The sequence below is a fragment of the Neomonachus schauinslandi genome, chromosome 8, assembly GCF_002201575.2.
Source record: "Neomonachus schauinslandi chromosome 8, ASM220157v2, whole genome shotgun sequence".
NCBI lineage: Eukaryota > Metazoa > Chordata > Mammalia > Carnivora > Phocidae > Neomonachus > Neomonachus schauinslandi.
In genome coordinates, this window is record NC_058410.1 from 12,217,915 (window position 1) to 12,231,894 (window position 13,980).

General features: G+C 38.9%; 2 protein-coding genes across 3 annotated transcripts in view; one reads left to right on the top strand and one right to left on the bottom strand.

The window, feature by feature from the left end:
• The window catches only part of TFB1M (transcription factor B1, mitochondrial), a 66,645-nt gene that overhangs the window by 39,023 nt on the left and 13,642 nt on the right, over window positions 1-13,980 (top strand). The window lies entirely within an intron of this gene.
• CLDN20 (claudin 20) lies at window positions 9,846-10,535 on the bottom strand. The gene has a single exon (XM_021693478.1). The coding sequence runs from the start codon at window positions 10,503-10,505 to the stop codon at window positions 9,846-9,848; it is 660 nt and encodes a 219-aa protein (XP_021549153.1). The 5' UTR covers window positions 10,506-10,535.

Below are 13,980 nucleotides of genomic sequence, written 5' to 3' on the forward strand. Positions count from 1 at the left end.
AGAGCCATCTGGTCCTGGACCTCTGTTCATTGTTGAGTTTTTTGATTACTGATTCAGTTGTGTTATTAATAATCAGTCGGTCCAAATTTTCTATTTCTTCCTGATTCAGTTTTGGAAGATTATATGTTCTCTAGGAATTCGTCCATTTCTTCTAAGTTGTCCAGTTTGTTGGCATATAATTTTTCGTAATATTCTCTTGTAGTCCTTTGTATTTCTGTGGTATTATTTTTTCTCCTCCATTTCTGATTTTGAGTCCTTTTTTTTTTTTTTTTGATGAATCTGGCTAAAGGTTTATCAATTTTATCTTTTCAAAGAATCAGCTCTTGTTTTTTTTTTTTTTGTTTTTACTTTTTGTATTTTTTTTTTTTTTTTTATTTATTTATTTGAGAGAGAGAATGAGAGAGAGCATGAGAGGGAAGAGGGTCAGAGGGAGAAGCAGACTCCCTGCTGAGCAGGGAGCCCGATGCGGGACTCGATCCAGGGACTCCAGGATCATGACCTGAGCCGAAGGCAGTCGCTTAACCAACTGAGCCACCCAGGCGCCCCTCAGCTCTTGTTTTTGTTGATCTCTTCTATTTCTTTTTTTAGCCTCTTTTATTTATTTCTGCTCTAATCTTTATTATTTCCTTCCTTCTGCTAGCTTTGGGCTTTATTTGTTCTGCTTTTTCTGTTTTAGGTGTATGGTTAGTTTGGGTTTTTTTGAGATTTTTCTCGTTTCTTGAAGTAGGTCTGTGTTGCTATAAACCACTCTTAGTACTGCTTTTGCTGCATCCCGAAGATTTTGAACTGATGTGTTTTCATTTTCATTTGTTTCATGTATTTTTTCTCTCTTTGATTTCTTGGTTGACTCATTCATTGTTTAGTAGCATGTTGTTTAGCCTCCATATATTTGTGTTCTTTCTACATATTTTGCTGTAATTGATTTCTAGTTTTATACCGTTGTGGTCGAAAAAGATGCTCAATATGATTTCACTCTTACTGGAATTCGAATGTTCCTAGTTATGAGAACTTGGTCAGGTTAATAGGTGTGCCCAACGTAGGCAGGTTAGATGGGGCTGGTCCACCAGGTGAACTTGGGGAAGGGGCATGCAGTGCTAGCTAGACAGGTGGAGAGTGTTTGTCTCGTTCCCACAAATGTCCAGCTATCTAGGCTGAGAAAGAGAGGAAATGTTGTCTGCCAGCACTTTTGTTCTCGGAGAGATTTTTTTAAAGATCCTTGCCCCAAGGGTGCCTGGGTGGCTCAGTTGGTTGGGCGACTGCCTTCGGCTCAGGTCATGATCCTGGAGTCCCAGGATCGAGTCCCACATCGGCTCCCTGCTCAGTAGGGAGTCTGCTTCTCCCTCTGACCCTCCCCCCTCTCATGTGCTCTCTCTCTCATTCTCTCTCTCTCTCTCAAATAAATAAAATCTTAAAAAAAAAAAAAGATCCTTGCCCCACTAGTGCACATTTTGAGATTAGTAAGTAAATCTCCTTCATGTATACCATAGTCACTTTTCAAACTGCTGGTTTTGTGCTGTGTCTTGAATGGAGTTATTTATTATGCTGGCTTTTTAAAGGTGGGGACTCAGTTTCCTATGCCCTCTTGCACTCCTGGAGTTAATCCCCTGATTTTTAAAGTACCCTAAGTTAAGCCTCACTGGTTTTCAAAGCCAGTTTTAATGGATACTTGTCTTCCCAGTGGCTGGGGTGCCTGGTGTTGGGTCCTATCCTCTCGCTTCTCTGTGCTTGTGTTGTCCCTCTTGTTGTGATTAGTCTCACTGGGGGTTTGGTTCCCAACTGTATCTCTGATCCTCCTCCCCTTTCCAGTGTTGCATCCTCTCTGTGATTCACTGGAAGGTCTGTTCTCCCGGTCTTTAGGTCATTTTTAGCACAGATATAGCTGTTATCTTGGTGTGTCCATGGGATGAGGTGAGCTCAGGATCCTCCTACTCCACCATCTTCTTCCAGTCCTTTTTCCACTTTTTTGAAAGACCCTATTTTGGCAGTGTTACTTGTGATTAATCATCTGTGTAAAATAGTTGGATATTAAACTAGGCTGTTAGTATTATATGCTAATTACAGAAGAGTGTTAATTACAAAGTTTCTCTGCCAAAAATAAAAATCAGTATAGTGGTGTCTATTTTAGCAAAACTACTACTGGATGAGTCACTATAGGACATATATTATAAGAATTCATCTATTATTTTGTCAAATGTGTATTGAGCAGCTACTGCATGTAAAGGCATGGGCTTAGGCAGAGCGGGACTGGGAGGGCCCAGTCCAACATGGAGTCTGCCTTCAGGGAGTTTATAGCTGGTGAGGAACAGATGTCTCCTTGTTTGCTGAAACTCTCCAGAATAAAGTCTTGTAAGTTTCCCTTATGTCATTTGAGATTTATTAAGGAAAGGAGATAGCATAAAAAATTGTATAATGTGGTTTTTAGATTTAGATAGATACAGATTATATATTTAGAATGGGGTCCCTAACAATAGTGTTAGACCTACTTGTACATCTTAAAGCATGGCCTGGGAAGTCTCCATATTCTCTGCTACCACCTTCTACTTCCTCTGCCATGTTGTCCGCCACAATTAGCTGAGCTTTTGGGTGACTATAGGAATTCAGTCCATCTTCCACTTATATAACAGTTTTCAGCTTTTTCTGAGTCAGGCTCAGAGCACTCCTTCTCAGTACCACCTCCATCCAGCATCTCAAGGTTTCAGACATTATAAATGACTTCTTCCAAAATAAGAGACCCTATTAGATCCTAGATTGAATTTGATGACTAGAGGTGTCTTATAGGCCATCATCAGACTTAACATATTTGTGCTTTCAGGTATTTTCTGTCCTAGAACAGGTGGCCATTGTAATGAAGAAAACCAATTGACCATATCAGCTTTCTTTCTTCTTGTGATGCACATATGTGTGTATATAATATTTTGAATAGTGTCAGACCCAAATATATCAGAAACCCATCTTTACTTTTAGGCTTTTGTAGTTGGGGTTATTAACCATAATCCAGAGTCTTTATTCTTAAGGTGGATTTTAGAATATTTTTAGTGGAAAGTTTCTCTTTGTTTTCGTTACCTAGTTGAGGGCATTTGGTGGCGTGTAGAAGTTGTTACCAACCTTATCTTTGATTTTGGGGTAAGATACACATGTAGTTAGTTGATTAAATGTTCTATCCTCTAGGATTAAGGCCTCATGAAAACACTTACTATTTGGAAAAAAAAACTAGCTGTATTTTTGGTTCACTTTACTGAGGGATGTTTGCTTTTTGGCAAATTAAACATATTCAAGCAATTTTCTTTACATGCTTTTCATCATGTTGTAAATATTACATGCAGGGAATTTATTTGTAATCTAGGAAAGCAGTTACCAAGGAGCAGAGAGAATATATTATGATAAAGCAAAACAGTAAATCAAATGATTAAATTTTGGTTTTAAAAGAATTCCTTGCTGCTCTGAAGTAGTTTTACCATATTAGAGCAGATCAGGAATACTCTGAGTTTCCAGAAAATATTTGACTGATAGTTGTATTGAGCAAATTTGTAAAAATTTTGTTAAGTAAGAAAGGGGAAGAATTTTATAGAGAAGATAAAATAACAGTACAAAATTTTCCCTTTGGCTAAAGCTCTCTAAACACAAGAGAAAGTCATAAACACAAATAACCACAATACAAGTAAAATATGCTAAGTGCTAAAACAGAGGTACAGGCAGGTACATTGGTGAATTGAGAGAGGGAGGTTAATTCTCTATAGATGTTCAAAGAAACTTACTAAATTCAGTACTCACACTCAACCCATCCTGAGAATTAGATATGAGCACTTCTTCTGTGGTATTTCAAAGAAGAACTTATTTATAACCACTTAGGATCTTTCCTATGAGAATCTGTAATCTCCTCTGCTTATTGGTCTTCAGACTAACTTGTAATCAAGCTTTAATGGCAGAACTTTTACATCGTGGAACTGTAACAATCCTGTCCTGGCTAGTTGACCTAAATTCTTGCCAAACTCGTTACTCTCATTAACTTCTCTAGTACTCTCCCCAAAATTTGAACCCCAAAATTTGAACCCCAAAATGCAGCCTCTTAGAGTCATAAAATTAGATTAATTGGCTTACTCAAGTGTGCCCTAATCTCCTAGAGTTTGTAGTATATAGAGTTTAAGTTAGAGTTTTAAAATTTTGTATTTCCATTTCACTTTTGAGTTAAATTATTTTTCCAGTGACAAGACCAAAATATTTCTTTTGCAGTGTGAATTCATGACTAAAAATGCTCCCATGAGCAAATAAAACTTGTTTCAAGCTGACATCTCTAGACCCCTTTTAATCCACATATTTCTGGGGTTCTACAGTAGATTTTTAAGCTGATGTTCACATTACTCAAGTTTGAGAACTACTAAGCTATTAGGTAGAACCTCAAAATTCTATGTCCTTTTTTTCTTTTAAAATTGTGGTCATGGGGCTCATAACATACTTCCAACAGGGGTGCCTGGGTGGCGCAGTCGGTTAAGCATCCGCCTCTTGGTTTTGGCTCAGCACGTGATCTCAGGGTCATTATCTCAGGATTGTGAGATTGAGCCCTGAGTCAGGCTCCATGCTCTGCATAGTCTGCTTGGGACTCTCTCTTACTCTCCCTCTGCCACTCCCTACTGCGTGCTCCCTTTCTCTCTCAAAATAAATCTTTAACATATTTCCAACAGAATGGATAGGCTTTAGGTCTAACCACTAAACTGTACTTGGACATAGTAGGTAAGTCACTATAAAGGGAGAATTGCAACAGGCTCTTTTGATTAGCCTGATAGGAGCAGCGTACTCTAGTGGAAGAACTGGAAATATTTTAAAGGAAGCTAGACTTACTGGAATTCGAATGTTCCTAGTTATGAGAACTTGGTCAGGTTAATAGGTTGAACTTTAATATATCTCGAATTGGGGCAATCATATCACCCTAGAAGGATTGCTTTGAGAAAGAGATAATCAATGTGAAGTAATACGAGTATCTAGCATTTGGAGGCAGTTAGTGGAAGGTAGCTGTTACGATTATAAGCAAATATTTATGGACTAAGTTGGTATATTCTGATATAGTTGTATGGATGGATTTTAATTTTTAAGAGCTTCATATAGTTTATATCTAATTTTGGGTATTAGGAGTACTGCATATGGAGCAAGTTATCCCTAAACCTGGTACAGATTTAAAGCATACTGTCAATACAATTTTAGATGAATTAATGGTGATACACCCATCACGTTATAAAGAAAAGGTCGGGACTTGAGGCATCCATGCCTGACCTTTAAGGATCACATTTCAGAAGCGTTCAGCTATCCTTGCTGACTGACAGCTATCGAGGCCTTGATTTCTATGTGCAATAATCTTGATCTTAGTAAAATGGGTGGATTCACATAAGAAAGCCATTTTCATGCCTTTGTGTTTTTCAAAATCTGATATTGAGGTTATTTCTATTGTATGTTATGCTGTATTTGCGAATCCTTTGGACATAAGGGCAGAAGACTTAACATTCTTCTGCTTAACTAATATTCTTCTGTGTTGGGTCTGGTTTTGTGGAATCAGAGATTGAGTTAAGAATTTTTGTGAAAGTGGTGTATTGAGTGCTCTCAGAAGAGTGGTGTGGGAAGCAGGATAAAGCAAGGGGGGAAAAGCTAAGCAGGGATATTGTTCTGCCTGGAGACTAGCTTCAACCTGATTCCACCAGGTCAGAGGGTGGCGGGGAGAACAAGAGCTCTGGGGCACAAATTGTCCCACAGAGTCAGTCAAGGGAGCAGCCTGTTGTACACCTGTGTGGCCAGTCTTTGGCTCTGGCCACTTCCTAGGAGCGGTGGTGCCCTAACCTACCAAGGGAGGCAATTCTAGATCTGTGAGCCATTAGCACCGTGCACTCACAGCAGCTGGGGGATGGCTGCACAGCCCAGGGGGAGCTTGGGGAAAGCACTAGAGCGGCCTCGGTGGGCTCCTACCCATAGACAGAGCTGTCAGATTTCTTGTGTGGCCTTCTGTGCTTTGGTTGCTTAGAAATTCTAGACTAAGTTTCATGTTTAATTCCTTTAGTAGCCTTCAACAAGGATTATTTAATAGCACTTTTTCTCTCTTCTTTATAACTTTAGTCTTTCACCTTTATTGTTTTCTTTGTATTTACTATGCCAGCAATTGTATTGTAAGTAGCCTCAAATTCTTTTTGAAAGTGGGCGAGTCTAAAATAAAAATAAATGTATAAACTAAAACCGATTTTATGAGTAGAAAATTACCAGTCTTTCTTAAAAATCAAGTTTTGAATAGAAACAGGATATTTACTGTTACAATTTATCTTAATACTAGTTATAGTATTTATTTTATTCTTGAGTAGTTATTAAAACATAAGTCCAAGGAAGGAACAAAATTGCATTTTTGCTGGTGATACTTTTATGTATATATAAAGTGCAATGAAGTGAATAAAAAACTTATTGGAGGTAATGAAGAGATATGCAACAGGTTCTGTAAGATTGTAGGCTAGGATACAAATCCTCCAAAGTCAATAAAATTAATTTATGCTAAAGCCATGTAGCTAAAAATATGGTAATAAAAGGAATGTGATGAGAAAATACTGACTCCAGAATTGAACCTCTGTCTACATACCCCAGGCTGCTCCTGCCCGTATGTATGCAGTGTGCTAATGACCACCTCACCTGCCCATGACGGGCAGGTATCACTGGGGGGGGGGGGGGGGGGGGAAGGGGGAGGGGGATATGAGGGCACCCCGTTCACCTTTACTTGCACAACAAGTCACTAGTTACCACCTTCTGACATCACTTACGTTTCTCTTAAATCTATCCATTCCTGTACCCAGTTCTCCTGACTTAACCTGTTTCTACATTTTTGCCCAAACTACTAGCTGATTTCTTCAGTCATATATGTATATATATATACGTATACTTAATATACACATATATCTGCTCCCTAGGTAAAATAAGCATGATATTCTGGGGCTTTCTGTTGTTTCCTTCTTTTGGTTTTATTTTGGTAACTTTTTATTTTTAAAAAAAAAAAAAGTTTATATTCAAATACATTAGACCAGAGCTTCTCAACCTTATCACAATTGACATTTTCGACCAGAAAATTCTTTGTTGCCTGGGCTGTCTTGTGCATTGTAGGATATTTAACAGCATTTCTGGCCTCCGCCCACTATATTCCAGTACCACTACCCCAGTTGTGACAACCAGAAATGTCTCCAGGCGCGCCACGTGTCCTCTGCAGGCTCAACCCACCCCCAGTTGGAAACAGCCGGGTTAGACCAGGAACCACTGGGCAGCGTCTGTTGCATGCTCCCCCCGCACATGCTGTGTGCACATCATCTCATTGAATCTTCACAGCTCCCTGAGTAGGTGCTGTTTTTTATCCTCATTTTCACTTGAGCAAACCAAGACTTAGATTCAGTAATATGTACTGTGTAGCCTTGTGCCCTGCATCACCTTGTACCCACCTGCTCTGACTGTAGAGCCAGGTTCCCTCAGGTTGAATGCCATCTCTCCACTTACTAGCTGAAGACCTTGGGCAAGTTAGGTAATGGTATTTTTCTCTGTCAGTTCCCCCTGGTACTAAGAATAGTACCTACCACCTAGAGTCCTTCCAGGGTTTAAGCCAGTCAGTGTTCATACACGAAGGACTGAAGTAGGACTGGCATGTCCCTGTAAGCACTTTTGCAAGTCACTGAGAATACAAAGGTAAAAAAGACACTTGTCTCCCAGTCTAGTTGGAAATGCAATCATGTAAACTAATAATAATTTGTGATAGAGCATTCTCTGAGAGTACAGAGATGGAAGCAGCAAACCTCTTCAGGGAGTCAGGAATGTGTTCACAAAGGAGGCCCCATGTGAACCCTGAAGGATGAGTCCGAGCCTGGGCAGGCAAGGGGTGAGTGTGGGAGGATTCCAGGAGGAGGAATGCAGCAGGGGGAAATCCTACAGCAATGGAGGGATTCCAAACCATGTTATCACTGCTGTGTCCAGTCTGGAAAAAATTAGGCCATTTGTATGAAATGGCTGCTTTTCTAGAATTCAAAACATTCCTGTGTCTATTTAAGAAAATATTCCAGAGCTCAGTAAAAATTATTTTTTGAAGTATATATATACTTTCATAGAACACTAAACTTTTAGTATAGGACTATAGGATACATAAGCTGCAAATAAAGCCAGTCACATTAAGCCAAATGAGAGAGCCATATAGGTGTCAAAGAAATCCTGTCACATTAATTCACATAGAAATATTTTTTATCAGTTATTTTTAGTATGACGTTTGTTTAGAAAATACTTTGATTCCTAAAGGAATCATTTTTTTTTTTAAGATTTTATTTGTCAGAGAGCGAGCGAGCACAAGCAGGGGTAGCAGCAGGCAGAGGGAGAAGCAGACTCCCTGCTGAGCAAGGATTCCGATGCAGGACTCGATCCCAGGATCCTGGGATCATGACCTGACCTTAGTACCTGAGCCAAAGGCAGATGCTTAACTGACTGAGCCACCCAGGCGTCCCAGGATTCCATACTTTAAACAATCATTTAAACTTCTGTTTAAGTAAGTCTTTTCCTAATTCCCATATGAAATAGTACCTTTTCATTTTAGCTATTCTATTAATAGCTAATGACATTGTTGCAGAAGAGAATGAGTAAACTAAGTATAAAATACTTTTGTCTCTACTTCTATAGGCACAAATGAAAAATATGTACTCACATAAAAGATATTCTTCCCACTTCCCTAGTTATTAATGTACAAATAGTCCTTTTTCCCCCTTTACCATTATATAGTGCGCAATGACTAAGTTTAAATTACGTGAATTATTAGAAACAATGTGCAATGTCCCCTTTACATATTAGAAAATCCAATTTTTATTTTCTTGTTAAGATAGTTGAATTACATATCATAATTTAACTTAGGTTTTTAAAAACATACTTTGTCTTTCTATTAACTAACTGAAGCAGTTCATTTATAAGAGAACAGCAATGTTTAACATGAATCAAACTTGAGAACAAAAATGACAACTTAAAAGGAACTTTCATCATCCAGCTAGTAATCAGTGAGAGGTTAAAGGAGAGGGCAGTGGAGGGACCTGTTGTTGTAGGATAAATGAACTTAATCTGAGCATCCTCTTGCTAGCCGCGAAAGATGGCACTTCTTGAGCACTCTAAAGCAAACTGTTTTTCTTCTCACTTATTTTGTACCTAAGGCTTTCAAGTCCCAGAGATATCAGTGTGCATTTAGTTTGGTTTGGTTTTGCTTTGCTGTGGTAGCATTTACCAATTTCTTTTCTTTTGTTCTGCCTACCTAATCTTTGAATATCGTATTGTTGGCTCTCATATGTGTACATAGATGTTTCTAAAATGAAAAAAGCAGGGAGGTCATAGTAGGTAGGAACTTGGGGAGGCTGGTTTGGGCAGCATCGAAGAGAAGTGGACATCTCTTCTTTCCCTTGGGTTCAAACAGTGGGGCTTGAAAACATAAGCAAGCCACTGTGGTGTTGCAGACAGACAGCAAAAGCAGATGATACCCTAGATCAACACCAGAGAAAGGTGCTTTGTATACTTGGCAATTTAGTTCTTTTATAAAATCCAATTAAGTAACAACCCAGAAGATATATCAACAGTTTATCTTAAAAGGAAAAAAAAAAAAAAGCCATCAATTAATTGCCTTAATATAACAGAACCTCTCAATTATAAACCTCTAGATAAAACATGAAAATAGAAATGGAAAAATAATCTTAAAACAGATATATAATTGTACACAATAGTTTGTTGGCATTTTAAATGACCTCATTTATATTTTTTCTCTAAAATAAAAAGACAAAAGTCACAGCAGGCACCTGAAAATTCCATACTCATTACACAGTTATTTACACGTAATCTTTCAGGTTGTATGCTGAATTGCCCTCTGGTTGTGTGGTGGAGATTTGCTGCTGCTTGGGTGGATAGAGCCAAGCTTCTGGATTCTTTTCAATGCAGGAAGTGCAGAAAATCATGCCAGAGATAAACAGCAGTACAGCTGAAATGAATCCAATATAGACAGCTCCTCCGGGTTCATGTTTGTTGCTTTCTGGAACTGTCAGATCCAGAAAGTTTGCTATGATCTCCTTCGTGTACCACACTGTTGGTATCAAACCAGAGATCCCCGCAGACATGAAACAGACTCCTCCGGCAAAAGAAGCGTGACTCTTTGTTTCTCTGTCCCCTCCTAAGCGAGTGCATTTCATCCCTACTGTAGAAGTGCAGATCCCCAAAGCAGACAGGACACATGCCAGGACCATGGTGGCCCGTGCAGCCTGCACATGGACGGGGAGGGACAGAATGGAGTACTTCACGGTGCAGCTGAACATCCCGGTGCTGTACCACGTGCAGTCCATCCACAGCCCTTGCAGCTGCACAATGGCTGTTATGATGTTGGAGCCCAAGTCCACATTCACCTTCCAGTTAGGCAGCAGAGTGGCCGTGAGCACTCCGGAGACTCCAGATAAGGCCAGGATGAAAGCAAGGAGCTGGAGCCCAGCTGACGCCATGACATCACCTTTATCTTTGCCCACCGTTACCCGGTATTTGATGATGATGGCCCTTGATCAAGACTGTAGCTCTGTCTCTGCAGCAGGGAACCAAGTAAGAAAGGCTAGGGAAAGAAGACAAATCAGGATGCAAAGAAAGCATGAACAAAAAGGCTTCCATATCCATGTACAGTGGAAGCAAAGAACACATTTGAATAGACCCCACAGTAGATGAGGACACTGTAGGCCAAGAGAAAAGCTCATACCAGGACCTCAGGCTGCGATTCTCCTGAGTGTATGTGGATGGGTGGTGCCTGATGCATGGCATAGAGAAAAGAGCTGTCCGCTTGTTCTTTTTAAAACTTAAACTATGCCTAAGTTGTCTATAATGTGGGCAGTGGGCCTAATTAGGAGATTTTGACCTCTCAGATTCCAGCTGGATGATCTAATAAGAATTTTAATAGCATTAGAGGTTTTTAAAACTTTCTTTTCTTCCTTATTACCTATGGAGTATTTTAGTTAGAAACACTGTTTAAGTCCACTTCTTAAAAATGATTTATAAATACATAGTGGAGAAGTTTTAAGTATTCAAAAAATGATTTTATTAAAAAAAAAAATTTAAGCACTCACCATGTGCCAGACATGTGACCCAAGTGAACTGTTTAAGGAGGAAAGGAAATTCGTGGAAAGAAGGTAAAGCCATAGGCATGATTATCCCTGATTTCCAGTTAATGAACTTTTGCAAAATCCTTATATAGGTTAACACTCGTTTCACTTCAGGTACAAGATACTCAAAACCAGAACAATTAAGCCTCTGTCTTTTGCTTATGAGAATGTGAGATTCTGTGTAGTTGGGACCAGAATCCTACCCTGACCCAAATGAAGCAGTCTGCTGCAAAACCGGTTATTCAGATGGATTCAGAAGTAGTGACACTGAATCTTGAAAGTACATGCCAGAAATAACCACATCATTAGTTGTATATGAAAGGATACCAAAAATAATTTAACATTTTTTTCTTTTTTCCTTTCCTTTTTTCTTTTTTTTAAGAAGAGAGAAAAGATTGCCCTGAATTTGTGGCTTGGCTGTGCTTTAATCTGGCAGTAGTCTCTGCCTTGAAAGAAACACAGTGGTTTCTGAAATACAGCAATAACAGCTTTTTTGTTTCTGCACTAATTTTTGAATGATGTATTAAGACACTGTGGCTCTACCATGATTCGTATGTATTTCACAAAAGGCAGTATGGGCTCTGAATCCAAAACACTGGGGTCAACTCTTAGCTTTCCAGAACCTCTCTGTGCCTTAGTATCGTCTTCTGGAAAATGGGGAGGATTACTGTATATATATCAAAGAGTTAAATGCATTTTAAGGGCTTAGAACAATATCTAACACATAGGAAGTACTCCACAAATTATAACTGACACTGTTACTAGTATGTTTATTTGTTTTATGTCATGTGACAATTGATACTTAATGCCATTTGAAATTTTTCTCTTCTTTCATTGAGCTAATTTATTTTCATAGAATCTTAGAGCTGAAAGAAACTGTAGATATAACTTTGTGCATCATCATTTTTTCCAATTAGGAAGGACATAGAGGTGGTAAATCACTCTGTGCCACACAGTTCTCAGCAGCAGTGTCCTGCTCTCCCCACCTCTCCCCACCTTTACCCCCAGTACATCCTGGTGAGAGCCTCTCCATGTGCTCCCCGGGAGCAGAGAAAAATGCTGCATCTGGAGGCAGAAAGCACCATTAACTGTCAACTTCATTCACTCCCTGTCCCACTAAGAAAAACACCACTTGAGAGGGCGTTAGTAGGACACATGGCTTAGCCTCACAGACTTACCCAAGGAGGTTGATGGCTGGCTTCTGTAAAATATCTGAAGTTGAAGTAATACTAATCCATGCCTGTATTAAGAGTCTATACTTAACATAGTTAGAACGCTGGTTCTCTAAGAAGTTAAATCCTGGGCTGTCTAAATTCCTTTGTTCTATTTTTATTCACAGTGTTAAAATGTGACAATTTTAGGGGAGTATTTTCCTGAAATTTTAAATTCTTAAGTATCAGACTTATATACACATAAGAGTACTTAGGCTTTGTGTGGAACCATACAGTTCATTTCTTTCTGTTTTCCAAATTTCTTTTCATATCTGAGACCAAAATAGAACAGAAGTTAAAGATTCTAGAAGAAAATGAAACATGTTTATAGTTTCATAATAGCTGTTTTCAGGTTTGGGTTTTAACATTTCAGACTCCAGCCAGTTCGCTAAATTACTGCCTTCCCAGACCATTTTCAGCTTAGGGTTTCCTCAGAGTCGAGATTGCTGTTACCATTCTCTAAGAGCATCTCATTTCTCTCTTTATTTTTACTTTGGTTGAGTAACCTTTATGTGTTGATCAGTCTGTGCTCAGCTTCCCAATTATAACCTTTTTCTTCCCATTAACCAATACATTTTATAAATTCAGTGTAATTCAGGCTTGCAGACAGCTTGTTCATCTTAATTAACAAGTACTGGCAGTGATAAATTACAGACAGCCAAAATCAGCGTAAACAATATGACATTGCATTCAGTTAGCATAGCGCTCGCTTACTGTTGAATATTGGATTTTAAATGCTTTCTTCTGCACAGAGAACTTATGCAGAAAGAATTTGTTCTCTACAATGAAGGTCACTATTCTGTTCCTTTGTAAAAATATACTGGCATCTTAGCTACTATATTGCTATCAAGTCTTTTTTTTTTTTTTCCCCCCTTCTCCAGCCACAAGTCTGATACAGTTTGTGGCCTGTTCTCTCAAATTTCTGTCTGGTACAGAATAAAAGCATGTTTTGTTTCACTGGTGGTGGTGGTGGTGAAATGCTGTAAAAGTAAGCAGAAGCAATGGGGTCGCAGGTAAAAACTTAGTTCTAAATAGAGAAGTCTCTCATGGTTCCAGAACACACTGCATACAGAACAGAACCCACAAATGTTAATTTTATCAACTATTTGCCAACAGAAAATCTGGAGTGGATTTCATTAAAATGTAAAGTCAGTTTTCCAGACAAGATTTATTTATAACAAACCTAATATTTAAAAAACAGATTTACAACTTATAATTCAAGCTACATGATACTTAAAGGTCTGTTTCTGAGCATTATTGAAGCTTCTCATTTTCCATACCTTTTGTCAGTAGCCTTCAATGTCTTAATTCCCCTTTGTCCGTTGTCTTCCAGTGAAGCTGTATGACGAGGAGAAGCCACACACATGAGGCTCATCTCACAGCTTCTGGGTATTAGTGACAAAGCTCCAGCAAGTTAACTTGCAAATAAAGAGCAACATGGAAATCTGAGGTAGAAACTGCTGATGGTGCTAGAAGATAAATACCAGGTTCTCCATCTCATTTTTTGAGCTGTGGGAGAATTAAGAAAGGAGAGGCGGGGAAGGGAGGGAGTTGTTGTTACAACAGGATTTGTTGAAACCTGAAAGCTGAAAATGCTTTTGTGTCACTGTATACAGAGG